The sequence below is a fragment of the Mycetomoellerius zeteki genome, unplaced genomic scaffold (assembly GCF_001594055.1).
Source record: "Mycetomoellerius zeteki isolate Tzet28-1 unplaced genomic scaffold, Tzet1.0 scaffold140, whole genome shotgun sequence".
NCBI classification, from domain to species: domain Eukaryota; kingdom Metazoa; phylum Arthropoda; class Insecta; order Hymenoptera; family Formicidae; genus Mycetomoellerius; species Mycetomoellerius zeteki.
In genome coordinates, this window is record NW_017256341.1 from 308224 (window position 1) to 331728 (window position 23505).

Below are 23505 nucleotides of genomic sequence, written 5' to 3' on the forward strand. Positions count from 1 at the left end.
GGTCTGCGGCGTCTTCACGGCGCAAATGGCGCCGCTGTAGTACTTGCCGTCCTGACCGGGAGCGCACACCCTGGTGCCGATTATGCTGCGCTTTGCCAGCCTCTTGCCCGTCGACATTATTCGTAGCTTCTACCAGGCGACGCGATATCACTCGGTTTCGCGCAAATCAAAAGGATTCTTGTCCCTCGCTTTTTCACTCTCTCTTTGTCTTTCTCTTCTTCTTCTTCTTCTTCTTCTTCCTCTTTGTAGCGGAGGATCATTCGATCGTTCTCATCGATCGTTTTCGAGCGCGGAGTCCCGTTGTGCGAGGCACTCGCTGGACGCGCAACGAAACGCGACGCGAAACATTCACACGATCAACACTTCTGTCCTCGACGTGCTCCTGTCCACTCGACACTCGACGCTCGTCCACTGTCCTGCGACGCGTTTCGGGACACTCTATCTATCCGATATCTCTCCCTCTCGGTTCGACAGTGTTCGAAGAGACGCTCGTGGAATTGCCGAGAATGCACAGCGAACGCAGGGATCCACGCGTGGAACGCAAAAAGTTCAAAATTCCAAATGCGCGAGCTGACAACGGCTGACGACGCGCACTCTCGAAAGATCCTTTTAAATTTGAGCACGCCGCCACGAGCGAATTCCTAAGAAAGCTCGCTTTCTTTCGCTTTTTTTTTTTTTATCTCGCTTTAGGTCATCGTACCGACCGGCTCTTCGGTCACGCACCAATCACGCCGTTGTATACCTGCCACCGACGTTGGTGGCAGCGCGTTTAAAACTCACCAGGGGAGGGGGAGGATCGGTTGCAACGGGACGATCCCTAATATACGAGGATCTCGTTTAAGCGCTCAAGGGACGCGGCGGCCTCCGTGGCCTGAACACAGAACTGAGCGTATCAACAAAGCGGCGTGCACCGTCGCCCGCGTTCGTCACGCCGTCCGCATATTCGAGGCACTTCGTGATCGATTCGTGGCGATGCGTTGGCGTGCACACGGCTGACAGCATAATAATACGTGGCTAACGCGCGCCGACGTTAGACGGGGGTCCGGTGGTAGACGGCGTCCTAGCCGGGTCGTTAGACTAGTACGTTTAGTAGCGATCCGCACAGGAGAAGGACTCGCGGCGCCCGACATGTGACGCACAGCTGAGCGACCGGGAGGGACTGAGGACAGAGACTGCCAAGCGGCTTTCACTGCGCCGGCCGGCCGTCCGGGAAAAACAGCTGATAGATAACAACAAACCCACGTGACCCGGCCTCGAGCGCCGATTGGCTGCTCCGGTTGACCTACTTACTCCGATTGGTCCGCCGCCCGGACAACGAGACAAACGGGAAAAAATCGCAGGCTTGGAAGCCTAGGCAAAGAGCGCCTGCTCCCTCAGACTCTCCACTCCGCCACGCTTCTACCCCCCTCCCTCTCCCCTCTCTCACTCTCTTTCTCTCTCTCTCTCCCGGCGCAATTTCCCCTCTCTCTTCCCTCCAACGCGCCGCGTCGCCGGGCTTGCGTACTCGGCGTTCCCGGCGTTTCTGCGAAGCGACGCCGACGGCCGACTCGACTCTGACTGACACGCCCGCGTATCTTTCGAGAATACGCTCTCGCGATCGCGTCTTTCTTCGCGTCAGGCCGGTTTGGACGAAGCAACGATGGAGGACGGTTCTTTTAATCTTAATCCGTCATGGCGGCGATCAGCTGTTGCCGACGCTACGCACGCCCTGCGGACGGTTGTTTTTCGCCGTCAGCTGAGAAGCCCGGTGACGAAACCGACGCGAGCGACCGATCGCCGTTGCGCGGGACAAAGTCCTCGCTCCGCGAGACGTTCCTACCGTCGCCCACCCTCCACTCCCTCTCCCCGGCGGTACCATACTGCGTCGTGTTCCTCGCGAAATACGTCGTATTTCGGCGAGAATTCGCCACGAGGAATCACCTGCACGCGCATCGGGCGCCGAAACGATCTCGGCCGTGCTCCGCGTCGCGTTTTCGCAGAGCAGAGCCGAGCTTTCCACTTCAGCTGTCAGTGCCGATCGGCCATTTTGCGTCAGCTGAGTCGCCCGGTGACGACACACGGCGAGTGGAAGGTCTGCGCGCGCCGAGAACGCCGCGCCGGCGTCCGACACTCCGATCCACAAAGTGGAGTATGTCGTTTCGCCAGCGGTAGACATTTGCAAAGCTCGCCTCCAAGCTCGCAACGCGACAGCGGAGTACAAAAAAAGGGCATTATTGTCCTAACGATGTAACTACGTGTCCTATTCTTGTCGTTTGTAAAAAACGACGCCTTGCATCGACGTATCGCGGCGTAGAACGATACGACCTCGCTGTCGACGTTGCGCCGTTGCGGCCGAGTACGAGTTGCAACACTTGCAACTTGCAGGCAGGTAGCAATTAGCATTCGTTGACGGCGCATGCGAAGAAAGCCGAAGACGCGCGTCAGCTGAGGGCGCCAGCGATGAAACGCGGAAGAGTGGATGGTCTGCGAGAGCTGGGCCGGCTGGACGATGACGCTCGGTTCCGTTCCCGGCATCCCGGCATCCGACTGATTCGACGTCTAATAAACGCGCTTTTTCCTCGACACCGATGCTCGACGAACGAACGTCCGTCGAGCGTGACGCGAGGTTCCGATTCGTTAATTGTCCCGGGTCGATCCGAAGCCGCTCTTTAACGATCATCGGCTCGGCGTCGATTCTCGCGAAGATGCGTGATCGTCGCTTTGCCGGACGCGATCGTCATGGCGGCGCTCGGAGGACGCGCGATGAAAATGGCCGGAAGATGTTACGAGGGGTCGGACGTAAAGGGGGAGGGGAGAGGAGAAGGCGGACCGGTGAAATAGAAGGCAACGGTCCACGGCGTTCTCAGCAGCCTATCCTAGATTTATTTCCGTGGACGTTGCGCAATATGCGCGCCTCGTTGGTCAGCTCGGTAATCGCTGACCCTTATTATAAGTACAGAGGAAGGATAATGAGCGGTCATTCGTGCTGAAATCCTCGATGATTTTCTTGTTCCCTCCGTTAACTCATCGCCCCGTTCCATTATCTCGATATCTCGACTCTTTAACGAACAATTAATTTAAGTCCGTCGTCGCGCCACTGCGACGAATGTCTGGAATGTCAGAAATTTCCAGAAACCAGGATGTTACTACCTGCAGTACGTTAGCAGTTTATCAACAGATTTGAGTAGAATAATATTCCGACAGATTATAGTATCCACTGCTTCCGCATTAAGCTAGTGTTTTAACAAAAACCATGCAGAATCTACTATGTTGTAATCATTTAAATGATACGTTCCATTTTAGTAATTACGAAATGGTAGCTTTTGTCTCTGTATTCCGCTAGCAAATTTTATTGTAATTTTGTTGGTATTGCCGAAAAAATTTGTGTTTGCGGTCGTTTTATCAAATCTGTTTCTATTTGCTTGGCTACCTCGGTTGATAGTCACATTTATGTATATATATTTTCGTACGTATATGTATTATACATAAGAGAAAGACCGATATATAAAAACACATGATTTCCAACATAAATATTCTGTTAATAATTTATAAATAAATAAGTTTTTTTATAACCAACGTAAAATTTTCTACATAAAAAAACAAATTTTGTATATTTTATATATTTTAATGTCGAGATTGTGCCGATTCTCCCTCAGCTATAATAACTGATTATTGGCTACAGGAGCATAATTTTATTCATTTTACACAGATTGATGAAAGGATTGACATTTTATTTAATTTATACATGATTATTACTGTTGTTGACCTATCTATTGTGAGTTATGTCCGAGTTAAGATTTTCGAGCGATTTAACGACTTAATTTTTATATTTTTAACTGTCGTTCGCGAATTACGTACCGTATAAAATAATTAATCTTTGTTAACGTTGACTTGAGGTTAAAAAAAAAGCCTGTTTCATTATATTTAACAATTTTTTCATGTAAAATGTAGTAATAAGCATTTAGCTTGGCTTGTAACTTATTATAAATTTGATTTTTAAATAAATAAGTATAAAATATATACATCTACGTTTCGTTGCAAATATCTACAGACTACGTTTACACGGCTCAATTTATGCCGAAGTTATAACATCGATGTTATGAAACTGGCCAATCACAATCATTCTTCAGAAGAATAACATATGATTGGCCAATTTTATAACATCGATGTTATAACTTCGGCGTAAATCGAGTAGTGTAAATGTAGTCATAGTCTACTTCTTGAAAAAAGCATGTAACGCACACTTAGCAACCGGTAGATTATTAGTTTCGAAAATAGATGTACCGTTACCGATAATAAATATTTCGAAATCATAAGACTATCGCAAGAACTACAACGAAGCACTATTTTATTTCATAAAACTTAAGTCGTATCTAACTCACTTCTACAGTTAGTTTTATTTGTTACAATTACTAACAAATAAAACTGACTGCTGAAGTGCATCGAGAATCAATTTTCGTATCAATTATCGTCGGAATTCCAATCTCGATGCGATATGAAACGCATGTCCGATAAACAATTAACCGCGAAAAGACAGCTGTTGTATGTACAAAGTACGTCGACACATATCTAGAAAAGTTATATTTAATTAAGTTAAAATAAGCTTTTCTCACCTCATTTTTTTCTCTGAATTAAAGACGAGATCGTTTGCAACGGAAAGGCAAGACGGAAATAACAACGTAACTTCAACGTTTCTCATCTTGTGTGTGCCAAAACTTGGATGCATACACAATGTCAGCGCGTACTTTACAGCACTGGAAAACTTAGGAAAAGTTTGTACTGCTATCCTGCTAAAGTCGGGTGTTTTTCTCAGCGGAGAACAGCATGGGGCCTTATCACGGTCGTTCCTTTCGGTTAGCGGTAGAGACACTTTTTCCTGGAAACGTCTCGTTTTACGATCGGACATTGCCATTGTCCGCGCTTGGTGAGCATGCTTCGTCATTCTTGTAAAATCTACACAGAAAGACAACCCTTAATTTTTTTTAAATTCTTGAATGGCAATTCAAAACCTACAATGAATTGTAGGTAAGCAATTAAAAAATTCTATAGAGAGAAACGAATAATATTGTGAAAGTCACGTACGATCATCGCAGCAGTAAAACTGGTCAAGTAAAATTATAATGATCGCATACACTGCTTTCAAAGCTCGGCTTTTCGTCTCGTCAGCAATTAGTTCAGTCTGTCCCTATGGAATTTGACAAAGGTAGTTTCCCCTCCTTTTGGCTAGTAAAATATCTCTGCCCCACAGATTCCTGGAAAATGTACGATATATATGAGCAGGATAACACGACGATATGACGTGTCCCGATATGCACGCTTCGTCATCCGTACGCTTGGCGTGCACGGTTAAGATAAGATTACATCCAGTAGACGACAGTTTCTTGCCCGGTTAAGACGAGACGACGATCCGATCGGATGCGAAAACGTTAGGGAGCGATAATGTTTAACGGCAAGATCGTCGAATTCGGCTCTTCGTCCATCCCGTGCGCTACATCATGACGCGCGAGGCTATCGGGACCTGGCTCGTCGCCCTCGTTCTCTACGAGGTTGCATTCGGTGTCTCAGGATGGTGTCCGTCGTTGTGCGAATGTGGTACTTGGTACAATTTGCAGTACGCTTCGTGCACCGGACGCCATCTTTATAGCATTCATACAGGTGCGCCGAGCATCGTGCAAGCTTTGGATCTGTCGAATAACTCCATATCCATTTTAAATAATTACGAACTAGCTGTGAGTATCGTACGAGCAGCCTGCATTTAACGAGAGATTAGGTGTATCGAAATAATAAATATATTGACCATTTATCATTATAAAAGTGTCCACTAAAAGCAATAACATTAAAAATGAAAAATATCCTTTTTTGTCGTTTTGGAAATTTAATGATGAATTGATGGATAATTCATTATGATTAGTGTTCATAGTGTCAAAGTGAACAGTAGGCAATGGTAATTCATTTTGTCGTATATAACTGATATAAATTTGATGATATAAATTTCTATTGTTTATTTGTATACCTGACTTAATACATCTCTAATACATTTGTATGTTTGTATCTTTTTTACTAGCGGATGTTTTGTTTAGAAAATTCCTCTTCGTTTTTATTCTTATTCGTGCTCCTTAAGGTACTTTGAATCTCTCTTTCTTTCAGACATTTTTGAAACCTTTAGTTTCATAGAAAATCTTACCTGATAATGAAATCTTACTTGGGCACTTTGACCATAAATTATTCACTAGTTCGAACGTCATTAAAATTTCAATTTAAGTTTCAAAGCGATAAAAAAGAACATTTTTTATTCTTAGCGTTGTTGCTTTTAGGGAACACTTCTATAATAATAAACGATCAACATACCTTTTATTTATATATAAAAATTTATACATATAAAATTGAGTTTCGATATAAATAATATATCGTTTAAAGTTTTCTCGTGAATGACAGAGGATGACAATCGGGAAGTTCTTAAAATTAAATAGTTGTTATTTTATAACGAAAGTGGAGGAAATGGAACGAATGAAACAATACTCTGCAGGAAATATCTATCATTATTATTAGTATCATAAATGCAATGCCAAAAAACATACGTTTATGAATCTGTAAAAACTCGAAAATTCGGCTGGTTGCATAACAGATTGTACAGTAATGTATAGTCAGACGACTTTGATATGGATAATCATTTCTATGAAAGGAATTTATCTGAAATTTTTCGAAAACATAATATACATCGAAATGTAAAGAAGTAATTTTGACGATCGTTTTCAGAATACATTGTAAAGGTACTTTTTCATATTAACGTTCGACGCTCGTTTTGAACGTCAAAATAGCTCACGTTATAAAAATTAATGTTTGTCAACTTTTGATCACGTGATCTATTGTGATGCTAAAGGCTGAAGGGGTAACCACTTAATGTAATTAATTACTTTCACCCCCTTCACCCCCTGCAAAGGGACCAACGACTCTCAAACAGGGAGGGGGGGGGGGAGTGAGAGTCGAAGGTCAGAGTTATCTGAGTTTTCATGTAAAGCAGTAAAATAATTATTAACTTTAACTGTTAATAACTTTTTAACGAATGACAACCGAGGCTAAAACCTGGTGAAGGTCACTGAAGGTCACGACCTTGACAACATATATCAAGATCAAGATCATCGGTGGTTCCCCTTTTCTGAATATTTACCTTTTTTTTTAATTTTCTGATATATTCTACAGATAAAAATATAAGATACGTGTTTCGCAAAAAAAATTTGAGATTCTTTTTGTGAAGTTATTTATACTTGTAAGTTGCACAAATTCATAAAAAACATCGCTCATGCTATCATTCAAATTATTATATCGTCGAAACCATTAGTGGTACAAAAAAATGCAACAGATCAATTTTAAAGATCTTAAATTGTTCTATGGATTATTTTTAATTATCATTTTTAATTTATCATTTTCATATAAATAAATCATTTTCCATTTGTTTACAATTTTTATTAACATTTTTCATCAATTCACCAATTTAAAAATTTTGTAAAAATATCGTTATATTCCCATTTCAATTATAAAGTAACCCTATACGGAGAATATCGCTGAATATATGGAACCACGCCGTTACACAATAAAATTTTTTAACTATACATTCCATTCAACTTTCATTTTGAAACTTTCAGGGTTACTTTATAACTTGATGAATTTCTGCAACTTTCAAGTGTGAATAACTTTATAAAAAAAAATCTCAAATTTTTTTCCCGAAACACTTTTCTTATATTTTTATCTGTAGAATATGTAAGTAAATTTAAAAAAAAATAATGACAATGTTTCAAAGGTGCTTGGTTTGATGTGGAATGCCTCATATATGTATATATATATATATCTACATGTATGTTTATATAAAATCATATTTCCTGCTAATACAGTAAAATACATAGAAAAATCTTTTTTATTAGCTATATGAGACGAGTCATGAATATGTTTTAAAATTTCGTGAGCGTGTAAACCTAATAATAATTATGTTGTTAAATAGAAACTGTTTTAACAATTTGATTTAATTCGATTTAGGTAAAAAATTTTATCGATTCGGTTAAATTCGGATTCGAAGAAAGAAATTCAATTCGATTAAATTCGATTCTGGATCAATAATCTTGATTCTTACATCTTTACTATGTGCTAATAAAAATGACGAATTTTTAAAAATATTTTGTAATATTTTTGCAATATTTTATAATGTTTAATTCATTTCATTCTGTCCACACTGTTAGAAATGTAACTACGAGCTTCCTTTACATGTAAATGAAGCTTGTGGTTATGAACGAAATTAAAAGTAATGAATGATTTAACTGAAAATTAAGTTACAGTAGTTACTTAAATGTAATAAACGTGTACATTAAATTTGCGAAATTTAATATACTTTCAATAAAATTTTATGAAAAGTACATTAAATTTTATGTACATGTCCACAAATATACTTTTTAGTTATAAATACATTAAATTTAATGTAATGTTATGAAATTAATTTCAAATTGTGTAACTTAAAAATTAATGAAATTTAAGAACATTTCTAACAGTGCATTTATTGCAAAACAGTCATTTAGTTTCAATTACCCAATTGTCATTCCATATATAGCTAAAATTTCAGATAAATTTTAAAATAACTTTTAAGTATTAAATGGGATATATTACACTTATATGTTGTAACATTTCTGTTTATTTTAGGAAGCAGGGTTGATAAGACTTAAATATTTAAATTTGTCCGTAAATGCGATCAGCGAAATTGGCCTAAATGCTTTTAATGGCTTATCTGAATTGACAGTTTTGGATCTATCCCGAAATCATCTTTACTATCTCTTACCGGATATTTTCATGCCAGTAAAAAGATTGCGAATTCTACGATTGTCAAAAAACAATTTCAATTCTCATGTGCCGAGACTGGAATGTCCCTGGCTCACGGTAATAACGAGAACGTTAATTAAAGTTTCCTATCAATGTTATTATATTTACATCAATATTTACATTATACATTGCATTAATAGGATAATATTAACGTAAATATAACTTAATATTTTAGCCAAGTATTTTCCACGAGAACGTTATTTAGATTAGATAATATTCACAATAATAAAATCATAATATTTACATTTATTGTAGCTAATATCATTGACAATTTTTTTTTATTAACAATTAATTTTAATTGATTTGTATTATACAATATTATATAATTTTGATTTTGATTTACAATTAATTTTATTGTATAAAAAGATGTGACACTTTCAGTTAATTTAAAAATTATTTTACTCAGGATTTAACTCTGGATTCGTGTCAAATTAGCCATGTACCAGCGGATATGTTTATTGGACTTTCGCATCTTCGTACGCTTGATCTTTCAAATAACTTGATGATTCAATTGGATACCGTTGCTCTTGAAACGTTACAATTTTTAAGAAGATTATCAATAGAGGGGTAAGATGATGTTATTAAAAAATTTAACATTTGGCTACATTTTAATTTGTACATTTTGTACTCTTTATAGATGTACCATTATAGATGTAATTTCAAAATTATTTATAAGCAAAATAACATATATTTCAATATATTTAACATGTTCATGCGTAAAGTATACTTATCTATAAAATACAAAACAATTAATTATAAAAACAGTATTTATATTTACTTTCTAATAATTTGCATTCTCAGTGTTCTAATTTCTTCCTTTTTCAGAAATCCCTGGTCCTGTGATAAGCTTACATATGATTTGCAGATATATTTGACTCGCAAGAATATACAGTATTATGCAGTATGCGCAAAAAGTGCGGAGTCGAAGAAATTTGAAAAAATGATCGTTTATGATCCACGAATTAAGTATGAAAAGCGTTGGCCCTTAATAAATTTGAACTCGAACATCAAGAAAAACGTGACAAAGAAGCATTTTACATCTACGCCAGTACACGAAAACACAATTACTTGTGTTACTACGACAGATAAAACAAACTTTACGAAAGCATTGAATTCCATATCGCCGTACTGGTTCCTTGTGGCCGGATTTTTGCTCGGTATCGCGAGCGGCATGTTAATTTGTTACATGTGGATCACAAGAAAGATATGTCGTTGTAGTCGACAAATCGACAACGATGCTCAAAGAGTCTCATTGCTACAGAATCTTTGGCAATTTGAGGATCCTCTTAATGATACCGCAATATCCTGCCCAGATACTCCACCGCCACCGTATCGCGAAGTCATGCTGCAACCACGACTTTATCGTAATATTTCAGTTACAACAAATTTAAATAATAACGTTGCCACAAATAATATAGAATATACTTAAGTTTCAAAGGTAAGATATTACTACATTATTGTTGAATGACTTGTCACTTTGAAATTTAGTGCACGGATTAGCATGCTGCATGCTGGCAAAACCTCATATTTATTCTATTGTTTAAGAGATATTAGTGCATTGAGAAGCACAAAAATAGAATGGTATTAACTTTATTCTAAGTTACGAATTTATAATAAAACTACTTTGTACAGAGAAAACTTTAATACGTTATTTTATCAAATCAATTAAACGTTTAAAAAAAATAAAAAGCAAGCAAGAAATTGTAAATACTTTAATATTTAAATAACAGAATGTATTAAAAATCGAAAAACACGCTTTGATTCTGATCACTCTGATGTCTTTTAATAGGTGCCATCTTTCGAACATAATTTTTAAATATATGTAAATGTCAACACTTATTTCTTTATAAGATTTTAATATGCCAATTTAGTTCGTAAAATATATATTGCAAATTAAAATTTCTTTCCGTTATGTCAAAAAGAAATAATTTGGTTTGCTTTTAGTAGTATGTACATAAATCAATAGGTTAATAAAATAACTTTAATTATAGAAAATTTATTTTATTCACAAAATAGTTAATTCAATAACAATAAAAAATTAAAATACGATACATATTGTATCATATTTCTCAATAATATCAACGATAGGAAAATTATAATGTGCGTTTTACAAGAAGAATCCGATTGCGCACACACACACACATATCGCTAATTGGTTATAATTTAATATAAAATATTCTCATTGATAAAAAAAACAGTGAACAATTAAATTACACATCGGCACAGTCGATGTGAATGCATGTATGCTATCAGGATGTGGGCTAACGGGACCCTCTTGCGTTTTACTACATTCTTCAATTGCCATGTTCAAACCGGACGAAACCAGTAGCCTGCTGGTTGTGCGATTGAATATGATTTATTGGATCTATAAGTAGAAGCCAATCATGTTGATCGTTCGACGAACAGGCTAGCTGCTTCATTAGCTTGAATACGCCTAATATTTAAAATATTGCAATGATAGTGGTTGATAACCTTTTTTTATTTTTTGCATGTATGTGTATATATATATATATAAAATATAAACACGTAATGTTATACATATACATGTATAATACAACGTGCATAATTTTAACACTTTCTATTTATTTTCATTTGAACACAATGACATTAGGAGCAGAATTATGATTGCTCGAGACTCCAGGTCATTGTAGCGTAACCTCGTCAAGCCTCATATTGTTCTCTTCTATACTTTGGGTCGTATTTAAGGTGACGGTCTTACCGCCAATCGCGGCGATTATGTTTTCTGTTACATCATGATTGTATTTTGTGCCGCGAATATTACTAATTACGCTCGCATCTTGGGCAAAGTCTGTCGATACTAAGCCAGCGGGCAAACTCATTCTGATTTCTTCCACGAAACCGTTTTGCACTTCCAAGCTCAAGTTTAGGCGATATATTTTACCATCGTGAGCGGGAAAATCAAGCGTGCGGGTAACTATAAATTTCGGCGTCCTGCCGAAATTCCAATCCCAAGAACGGAACTCACTGGTGAAGTTATCAATTCCTAGGTAATACAATTTATAAAATTATTTTTAATCCGTTATCAACTAACTATACATATTTCATATTTGATAATTTCCATTTGATAACAAAGTATATAATTGCTTCAAAATTAATCTCTCATGCCTTCAACATATTTTTCAAATAATAAGAGCTGTTTTTCATACACATACCAGGGAACCAGTCTTCGGTTGGATTGATAAACTTGAATCCCTTTTGTTGCTCAACCAGATCATATCTTCCGTCTTCGAGAGCGAGGGCTTTCGTACGCAGATATTCCCAGCCAATAGCAGACAAGAGCTTATCCATTTGGATATTTCGGTTTATATCAATCAAGTTCATAATTGGAGAACGTATAGAAGTCGTCGCATTTGTAACGATACCATTCTGAAAGTGTATTTATCCGTTACTTGTCTTTTTCTTACTTTTTTGTGCATAATAATCATGGAATTATCTTTAACAAAGCGCAATATTGATATATTGGTGCATTATGGAACTATTTTGTGACATAAATACATATTTTATTTTATAAGAAAACACACGCTTGTGTGCGTCAGCAATATGGAGGAAGACCTTACCTCTTTTCTTTCAAGAATAGAACTCAGATTGGCTTTGTTCACGTTGACCAAAAGCGTGCAATGATGATAGGCATTCGGTTTTCCCAACTTTGCAGCTGTTCCAGATATCTATGTTGCATTGTAATTAAAAAAATATAATACATCTTCGAAATGTAACTTTAAAAAATTTAATAATTAAGAATTTTATTACAATTTTAAAATAATCTTGAAGCAAGCAACATACAATTTCGCAATTAGTTGCTGTAGATAAAAATCTATTCTTTACTACAAGATTGTTACATAATTTGTGCCGAAACGTTTTTTACTAATGTGTGAATTATGTAATATATATATATATATATATACACAAGGTCAAAAGTTTGGCAACTCTAAAAATTGACATATTTGAGATTACTTTCAAATAACTTTGTATTTTTTAACAATAATTTTTCAGATCTAATAACATTGGATTTAAAGAACTATTGTTAAAAAACCAATTGTTATAGATATTTGTATAATCCCAAATATATCAATTTTTAAAAAGTGATTCCAAACTTTAGGCCTGAAGTGTATACTGATCACGTGAATTATATTACATAATATGATCATATATAAATTAACTTTTAATTTTAAATTATTGAATGTAAATGAAATGATCTTTTTTTGTAAATGTTATATTAAAAGATACCTTGCAATCTTCATTGACTACGATATCTTCACGTTTGTTGATCACGCTCTTCAGTCCCCATTGTCGAAACAAAGCGTTCGTGATGATGTTCAAATTGTATCTCCGATTATATCTTTCACGTGGAGTAAAGAATGTCAAGTTGAGATTACCATTGTCGTGGTAAACGGTACCACCACCGCTATTTCGGCGTGCCAGCGCAATGCCTGCCTTTTCAGATGCTTGAACATTGCATTCAAGCCAGGGATTCTGGTGGCGGCCAAAAACCACACAGGAATCGTTCCTCCAGAACAGCAAAACGTGATGCTTGGAGAAGTCGAAGTTGCGATACAGCCAGTGCTCTAATGCCAGGTTGACGAACACATCCGTGGATTGTGATATGAATACTGACTTCTGGATGAAATTATCATTGTCGCGTGCATTATAGGTCGACGCGTACCTAATGATCTGCTTGGCAGTTTGACGGGTACTGTCTAGAGATGAGCAGCACTTGACAGCGACACGTAGTCTAGCAGACAAAGACATTGCGTGTAGCGTGTAAAAGCAAAGTGGAATACCCTGATTGCGTTGGGCGAACGGTTGATCACAGACTACCTGATCTATATAACGTCACCGTGACGTAAGTCACACGTGCACATACATACGTATATTACATATACATATATCAGTCTTGGATATAATGAACCGCGAGGCACCCAAATTACCTCGGTGAGATCAGTCTTGGATCAATCTCTGTTTCTCAGTAGACAAAGAGCGGGCTCTACTGAGGAAAACACATGGAGACGTTGGTCTGGCTCGCGGTTATGGAGATCAGGTAGTCGTGCAAGGCGATAGTCTGATGCAACCACTTCCAGGTCTGGTCCAGGGAATTAATGCGGTACCGGATACCCAGACAATCTCGACAGTCCTTTTGCATTCCTCCGTTTGCTGACAGTTTGAACCGAAATTAAATTCACCTGCGCCGGAAATAAGATACGGCTCTGACCTAGCCTCTCTCTACAACTTCGTTGGAGGTCTACTCCTGCTGCCTACGACACAAGGAACTTTTTCGAGACGTCGTCGGCGGTGTTTCGTACGGCGCGAATCCAATCGTTGCTCGTTGTGCAACTAGTGAACGTGCGTGAAATGAAACGAGAATTCGATCTTTATACGGCATTCTTGTTCCACTTGCCGACGGAGAGGGGACTCGACACTTTTCGCCTCCCGAAGAGGTTATCTAGGTTCGAAGCACAAAGTACAGCTGACCGATGCGTGATACAGCTGCGACGCCACTCTATTCTCATCAGTCTCATCCAATCCCTGTCTGTTTCCCGTTGGGCGACCGAATTTTGAACCAGGCGCGTAAATATCACGATAAGGAGCCCCCCGTCGTCTCGTTAATTGCGTGTTATCACCAGACGTCCTGTTTGCAATATGTCTGGCTGCACCGATCGATTTCGTACTCTAGAGTTCATAAATATTATTTTCAAACGACAGATATTTTATATTTTACTCCGATTTTTAAAGCTAAGTAAGCGTTTTCGATATTATACTGTTGCTAACGCAGATAATACTTTATTAGAGTAATTGACGCTAGTTTTGTTTATGTTGATTGTATTGTATGTAAATTTAAATTACTTAAACATTCGTCGAACTATTCTTGACTAACTTTACTAACTTTACAAATTAACTTTACACATTTGGTATTTCCCATTATTTCATTTTTTTACTATAATCTGTTTTAATTATGGGTTGCTTTGAAAAATGTGGTATAAACAAACGAAATGATGAGAAATAATGTAATATGGATTTAAGGATAGTTAATTTGATAAACATTGTTTTACCCGGTAAAAAATTTGTCATGTATGAATATGTATAGATATGTATAAACATACATAAACATGTATAAATATTCATAAACATAAACATACATAATTTTATATGAAATATGTCTATACATATTCATACATCCTTCTTTCTTTTGTAAAATTACTTTTTAGTGTAATAGAAACAATAACAGTAATGTGAAAACGTTAAAAATAATTAAAAGGGTAATTTTCGCACTATTTGTTTTAGGAAAAATAAAGTTTGAAGAAATGTAAAAGAATTACTTATGTATAATTATACATATATAAAATTATGCATAATTGTATATGAGCAATTTTTTTTACATTTTTTCCAAACTTGTTTTTTTCTAAAACGAACAATGCGAAAATTATCCCTCTAATTATTTTTGATGTTTCAAATTACTATTATTATTTCTATTACACTAAAAAGTAATTTTACAAAATAAAGAGGGATGCATGATCATGTATAGACATATGTTCATATACGATTATACATGTTTATGAATATTTATGTGTTTATGTATGTTTATACATACTTATACTATACATATTCGTGCATGAAAAATTGTTTACCGGATAATAATTTAAATTTACATACAATCAATATATGACAAAAATAGCGTCAATTATTCCTGTAAAGTATAATATATGAAACATTTACATAGCTTTAAAAATAGAATAAAATATAAATATCCGTCGTTCGAATACTTATGAGCGGTAGAGTACCTAAGTGTCTAAAATCGGGTCATGAGACATTTATTTGCATATAAAAGACGAATTAAAGACGTCTCATGTCACAATTTTAGATTTTGTATTGTCTAGATAGTTAGCGAGAAATAAATTACGTCGGTGTACTTTTTTTAGAAGCCTTATAATTTTTCAAGTACTATATCATTGATACAATTTGCGCTATTCTACGTCGCTTATCGTGGTTTTTTATCTTATATTAAAATAATAAACATTTAACTCCATAGGAATCAGTAGTACTACGGATAAAAATTTATTTATTACATTGTATTTTATCTTTATTTTTTATCTCTGTTTCTTTTTATCTTTGCCTATCTATTTGTATCAAAAAGGGGCTCAGATAAATGAATCTCTTTTCGACGACCTTGTAGTAATACAATAATTTTCGATTTTATGCTGCAACATTACTGAAGTAATATTGCAAAAAGATATTTGTGATATCTCTGTAATGTTGCTGCAAGTTTCTGTGCTATATGCTTATAAATTTGATCAAATTTTATTGATAACTCGGTTGGAATTATTAGAATTAATACTCGAGGTCAAGGATATTGTGCTTCATTTTGCGCTCCATATATGTGTTGAAATTAATCTATCTTCGAAGCTAAAAAGAACTGAAGAAAAAACTAAATAAACAAATATTAATTGTTTCAGTTTGATTTAATTAATGTTAGAACTACAATTGAAATATCGACGAAGACCCCTTACAAAAAATCTATCGTATAAAAAGAAATAAAAATGATTATATAAAAATCCATTATACAAAAAAAAATAGGAATAATTATTCGTCATTCTAATCAAATAAATATGTATATCAAATAAGTATGCCTCATAGATATTCTAACAGAATTAGACTTCTGAAAAAGTATTTTATTTTGTTTTTTAAGATTTACAATATACGTAATACTGTGATCCTCGATGAATAAGAATTTTTTATTTATACACGTATGTTTAATATATATATATATATATATATATATGTATAGTGAGTTTGACCGACGTGCATTCCTTTTGAGTCTGTTCTTTGTAACTTAATATAGAGCATTACTTGCACATTTAAAATGAAATAGGTATAAGTAATATAGACGTTGAAGAGAAAAAAGAATGATGAAAAGTATGAAAAACTCAAAGAACAAATTTTCTCATTGTTGTGTCCATAATTAATTATAAGTGTTATAGAGGTATAAACAGACAGATTATTAAAATATTCAATAAATATTTTGTCAAAAACACGACAATATTAACATCAAGCATTTTATTGCCGTCAAAACATTTAATTACATAATATCCATCATTAAATATATTTTCATCATTGAATTATAACTATAACTTTGTGTATAGTAACCTTCGACATGTACCAGCGCAATGCAAATTTGCTTTCTTGAAATTTCTTGTTTATCGAGGAATAGGCCATGAGTATCGTTCTAATCTAGAATTTATCTAACTTAATTTTAATGTTTATCTAAACTAACCTTGACGAGAGACAGAAAAAGTGAGAAAGAGAGCTTTATTTTTAACTCTCGATTTACTTAAAATCTAATAAGTATTTATCAGACGACATCATTTAAAAATAATATAATATTAATGTATAATTTCGCACTCAGCAATATGTAACTGTTATGTAACGCCATGCGTTATATTACATTTATATTGTTGAATTTATAACTCCGAATTTATTTGGAGTATAATTATATTGTTGAATTCATAACTCTGTGGCAGTGAAGATATCTAACATATATAGGAAGAAAAAAATACTTCCATCAATCTATTTCAATCCTACATTGTAGACTATCTTCATATTCCAGATACTAAAATCATATTTATAATACTTTAAACTATATGAAATATATATATATAATAACATTAATAAGAAATAAAATAAGTGAAAAAGGAATTTGTATCACAATCCTTCACACGCGCTATATGTATATTGCGTGAATCTGCATTTCCTGTCTCGAAACTTATTTCCGTTAAAAAATGCAATTGCATGTACATTTTATACTGGTAAACATCCGATAATGAAAAAAGTGATAAAGGAGGAATAAAAAACAGCGTATATAATTAATTATCACGCGTTATACATAGACGAAGTTCGAGGACTGAGACAATTTTTTATTTTTATTTCCGCGCTCCCCCTTATTTATGTATTTGTAACAATAAATTACTTGCTGCCATTAATATATCTACGACACTGCGTTCATTCGCAATATGGTGCATTGTACCGCCTTGTGAAAAGTCTCTCGTTCACGTGGCAATTACTATCATACATGACGAGAGAGAGAGAGAGAGAGAGAGAGAGAGAGAGAGAGAGAGAGAGAGAGAGAGGGAGAAGGGGGGCAATTGAAGCCTGCCGATAAGAAGATATCACGTCCCTCGCCTTACTACCCCCCATAAATAGCAATGTCGACGTTGAACTTATATAGTTCGTCACACGCGAACATAAGACGAAAAAAGAAGAGAAAAGAAATACTAGAATCCGTCACGACGGGTCAAAGTATGATTTCTTGATAATTATGGCGATGTCGCTAAATAATCAACGATCGAAAATATTGCGATTTCTTCTACGAATTAGCGATTGTGCATCCATTCATTTCAGTTCGGTTGCACTATGTGATTTTTTTCGTATAATGAAGACATAATTAAAAAAGGAAATGATTAACGCTTTTTCGGATTTCTGGTCGTAAAGAGAAATATTGCGATTGATTAGACTTAACATATACTCGTTTGAAATTTTTGTTTTTAGCATAAATGATGCTTCGATCCAGAAGCCAGAGATAAAAAATATTATCAAAATAATCAAAATAATTTTGATAAACGATCAAATTGTAATAAGATTTGTTAAATGCAAATCGCAAATAAGGAAAATTGAATGGTTAATTTCAAGCAGATTAGAGATCGTGTTGCTGTATAAAACAAACATTAGCCACGTTCAGCAGAGAAAGTAGCTTTACAACTGTTGTAAAAGTCTTTAACATGATTGGTTTATACAGTGATGGGAGAAAGTTGCGTAACGGTGAAATATCTTGAAAAATAATGATTATGGAAGAAAATATTCAATACAAAAGTTTTAGTATATCAAATGGTCTATTATATGGTTATATTGAAATGACTTTCATGTGACCTTGAAGGACACCGTGGAGGTCAACTTTGAAATCTTAAATGGAAACTCCTATTTTCTGTTACATATTCTTAAAACTGGTGTCAAGACGTTTCCGAAACACTGGTTACAAACCTTTTTTGCTTAAGATCTTCCTCAGTTACGAACCTTCGAAGTTTAAGTATCGCCGGCGCATTATCTAAGGTGTACCGCGGAGATGGTATGGTCGGATATCCACCTCTTCGAGATGCTTGATCAAAGTGAGTTCTTGTGTGTGTATGTGTGTGTGTGTATGTGTGTGTGTGTGTGTATGTGTGTGTGTGTGTGTGTGTGCGTGTGCGTGCGTGTGCGTGTGCTACTTCCATGCGGACACTTAGATAACGCACCGCGGGCGATACTTAAACTTTGAAGGTTCGTAACTCAGGAAGATCTTAAGCAAAAAGGGTTTGTAACCAGTGTTTCGGGAACATCTTGACACCAGCTTTAAGAATATGTAATAAAAAATAGGAGTTTCCATTTAAGATTTCAAAGTTGACCTTCACGATGTCCTTCAAGGTCACATGAAAGTCATTTCAATATAACCATATAATAGACCACTTGATATACTAAAACTTTTGTATTGAACATTTTCTTCCATAATCATTATTTTCCAAGATATTTGATCGTTACGGAACTTTCTCCCATCACTGTATATTTAGATTCAATGAGAAATTGAGGGCCAAATCAATTGTATTAAAAAATTTTATAACAATTGCAAAGCTTCTTTATTTGCTGAACGATTTATTCTCATTTCATGCAATGACAAAGCGCAAAAAAATAATGAGACAAATGAAATCTAAACGAATGTACGTTTCAATTGTATTTAGCTTTCTTCAGCAAACAAATTAAAATTAAACAAAAATTTTTTAACAAAAAATTAACTCATCTTCTGATAAAGATGCAACAATATAGTTATAAATAATGTTATAAGAACGCTGACCAATAATAAACACTAAATTATAATGATAAAGTTCAAAAAGGTCATGACTAAAGTCAGATAATACATCTGAATTCTTAGCTTAATATGAATAAGTTGCGAGTGATTAAAATCCAGATTGACAAACATATATAATTCGTTAAGGAGCGAGAAATTGTTGTGTCCAAAATCTCAAATGTCGTCCAATAAAAAACAAAAGCCTTTGATGTCTACACTGAAAAAAAAATTCCTAAATCTAAGTAATTTTTTTCTAAAATAGTTCTAAATAAATATTTCTTTATTGTGCCAATAAATATTTATTAAATGCGAACATATATTACTTGTTACAAGTAAAACATGTTGACATTTAGTAAATATTTATTTGCAGTAAAGAAATGTTTACTTGGAACTATTAAAAAAAAAATTACTCCTATTTAGAAAAATTTTTTCAATGTGAGGAATTGTGATCGAATTGTGATAAGGATTTTAAAGTTTTGAGATATGTATAGTAAGATATGAAATAGAACATACACACACACACAAGGTATACAAGTATTCTACATTATGTCAAAGACTTTTTCATAATCATCGATTAGTCATCATACGAATAAGATGTAGAACACGTGTATAAATAGATTAATTTTATTATTTCTAAGTTACACGAGCGATAAGAAGTGATATTAATTATCAATTTATTTTGTAATTACACAGCTTTATTATTTCTTTGCTTCACCATGGAATGAAATAAATATTTGTTTTTTTTTTTAATAATAATATGATCTTTAATCTGTTTGTAATTTACCATTCGATTGTCCTTATTTGAATTTTGATAAATCCTGGGATCTTATATAAATGTAGAAACCTGCCCCGCGATATATGAATGTTAAAATTATTCGTTATTAAATTTAGACTAGACGATCGTATTATATTCACGATGCTAGAAATCGATCTGAAATCTTGGATGAAGAAAAAATTAACAGATCATTTGCACAATGCGAACAATTGATCAATGCAATTGAACAATTTCATCTCCGTCCGATCTTGGAGCAATTTGTCGCATCGAGAATACAGTTCTTTAAGCCCGTGTCACACTATGCGAGAGAATTGCGCGAATTAGAGATAATAGAAATTAGAATTCAACCAACCAGAATGAAACGGGTTAAAATTACAATTTTCTGATTGGTCAAATTCTAATCTTTAATTCATAATTCTTAATTTCCAACGTTTGGTGTGACACGGGTTTTAGAATAATATTCTAGCTGCGTTCCGTTGCACGCACAATACGCATGAGGTATCATTTTATTCTTGTTCGCAGATTTGTTAAACAAAAATAAAATGATACATGCGCATTATGCGTGCAACGGAACGCAGTCTCTGCTTATAACGTTGCATGCCGCACGCGCATCAATATGTGAAAAAATTTGGAGAATCAGAGAATACATACACATATAAAAAGCACACATACGTCAAGATACATCAAGATACGCGGTATATGAAATTGTAAGTAGAAATCTATTTTGAGATCTGACGTGATTTATAAGCCGTAATTGTATAGGCTTTGGAGAGGACATATTTAAAAAAAAATCAACTGATTGTATGTATTATACTAACCAACACGAAAACCGAGCCGTTCTATTTGCGGCACGTTGACAAGAATATTAAGTAATCGATACTAAAACCAATTACTTGATCAATTCTTCCATTGAGTTTTCTTCTTGTATTAGTCCATTATGTTACGATATCCATTATGTTACGTTATGCAATAAAATTATAATTAGTATAAACAATAAGAATCTTATTTTTAGAATCTTATTATTAGACCGTGTGAGAAATAGTTAGTAATTAATAGTTGATAGTAAATTTTATGAATAATAGTTTTAAAGCAGAATTAAATAACTTTTTACTAGAGAAAAAACTCATTGTATATTAATTGGAATTCTCGTAGATTCAATCAGAAAGGTACAAATCAGATATTTGTAATTAAATTTATCCAGCATTCTAATCGAGATAATCAGAAATTCAATTATGATTATCGAAATTCTGAATCATATCAGAATTCGTTTTGCTTGTTGATTCGAAACACAAATTCTGTTTTACAAAGCTATAATTACATGCAGAATATTCCTATAAAAGTAGTTCTTTGTTTCTTCATTTTTATATATGTTGTAAATTTTAGCTATTGCCTTGCAACTGTACGAACTCAAGATAATAAATAGCTAAATACAATTATTTCTTGATGCAAAGTAATTTCAAAACTAATATTACGTCTTAAAGATTTAATACATACTTTTATTGTACGTAATAAATAAATCCAAGATATAAATAAAGAAAAAGGACATTTATTTCTACGAAAAAAAGAAACAAAAGGCTTCGCAAGTATAAACTTAATGCATCGTTTACAATATACAGAGCAAACTTGGTGCAAGAATAAAAAATTAACCAATTAGGCAATTACAGTTGAATATGAGAAATATAATCGACCGTGATTGGTCAATTTCTTATACTCTTACTTTTTATACCAAGCTTATTTTACATATGATACATATAGATGCATTAAAGCTACTCTCTATATTCTTTAGAGTGGAGTCTTACTTTAAAGAATGAAAAAGAGTTCAATTTTCAATCTTTAAAAGTGAAATTTCATTCTTCAGGAGTGCGTTCCAAAACTCGACTCTGTCAAAGTATCCTTTAACAACAAAGGGCCCGTTTTTTATCCAAGTATCCTTTAACAACAAAGTGTCTGTTTTTTGAACTAATATACACTTTCAGGCAGGGCTGGGTAATATTTAAAATAGTTCCATTTTAAATATGTATTTAAAATGGAAATAGCATTTTACACTTTCCATTTTAAATGGTTTTTGGAAAACCATTTTCATTTTACATTTGAAATGGAATCTTGTCTATCATTTAACCATTCATAAAATAGGTAAATGGTTTTTCTATGTTTTCACAAATTTTCCCTAGAATCATTGACGTATAAAAAGAACTAAGTCCCATGATTAGCCGAAGATTTTTATGAATATTCAAATAAACTGCAAATTAAACTGTAAAGAGAAAATTAATTCCAAATAGTCCATAAATATTGATTAAATATCTCTTAATAAAAAATGAATGTTCCTGCATTATGTAAAATACTATATACATTTCTAAAAATGTATATTACTCTTAACATCTAATTTTGACCGTAACCGGCGCTTTTCATATTAATTTGATTTATTCAAGTAAACGGTCCCGTTTCCAAATTATAATATTAAAAAATTTAAAATATTCCCGTGAGAAATACTTCATTTATAATATTGTAGCCAGGGCTTCGAGTTACGTTGAAAATGGATTTCAAACGTAAAATACTTTTATACAATTTATACCATCTTGGCGGAAAGTTTTTACGAAAAACTATATAGATTGAAATAAGATCTTAGAAATTCTTAGTTTTTCGTAGATATTTGTAGTGGGACGTAAAGTAGTATTTGTTTGAAAAACCAACAAATCCTCCGCCCACAAACAACGTTTTACGTCTTACATTTTACATCTTACATACGAATACCTACGAAAAACTAGGGATTTTTGAGACAAACAAATCTCACTTTATGTCTCACTACGAATATCTACGAAAAATTAAGAATTTCTAAGATCTTATCTCAATCTATATATAGTTATTCTGTACTTTTTCGTAAAAATTTTGTTCCGCTATGGCAAGAAAAACCATTTTTGCATTTGAAAACCATTTAAAATACCTATTTATCCATTTTATATTTAAAATGGATTCGAAAAACCTATTTTGCATTTTGCATTTTAAATAC

General features: G+C 34.4%; 3 protein-coding genes across 3 annotated transcripts in view; 1 reads left to right on the top strand and 2 right to left on the bottom strand.

The window, feature by feature from the left end:
* Glut4EF (Glucose transporter 4 enhancer factor) overlaps nucleotides 1-1150 on the bottom strand; it is a 96912-nt gene extending 95762 nt beyond the window's left edge. The window contains 1 exon segment of the mRNA XM_018462427.1: nucleotides 2-1150. Coding sequence (XP_018317929.1) covers nucleotides 2-117 — 116 coding nt within the window. The 5' untranslated portion in view covers nucleotides 118-1150.
* Nucleotides 1151-5359: 4209 nt separating this feature from the next.
* Nucleotides 5360-10530, top strand: LOC108731856 (amphoterin-induced protein 2). The gene is made up of 4 exons (XM_018462385.1): nucleotides 5360-5708; nucleotides 8665-8898; nucleotides 9248-9408; nucleotides 9667-10530. Exons 1-4 carry the CDS (start codon nucleotides 5475-5477, stop codon nucleotides 10268-10270), a joined length of 1233 nt encoding a protein of 410 aa, XP_018317887.1. The 5' UTR covers nucleotides 5360-5474; the 3' UTR covers nucleotides 10271-10530.
* An 842-nt stretch (nucleotides 10531-11372) lies between these two features.
* Nucleotides 11373-13845, bottom strand: Lipt1 (Lipoyltransferase 1). The gene is made up of 4 exons (XM_018462430.1): nucleotides 13087-13845; nucleotides 12420-12527; nucleotides 12015-12228; nucleotides 11373-11845 (listed from the first exon to the last, which is right to left on the bottom strand). Exons 1-4 carry the CDS (start codon nucleotides 13606-13608, stop codon nucleotides 11484-11486), a joined length of 1206 nt encoding a protein of 401 aa, XP_018317932.1. The 5' UTR covers nucleotides 13609-13845; the 3' UTR covers nucleotides 11373-11483.
* Nucleotides 13846-23505: the final 9660 nt, after the last annotated feature.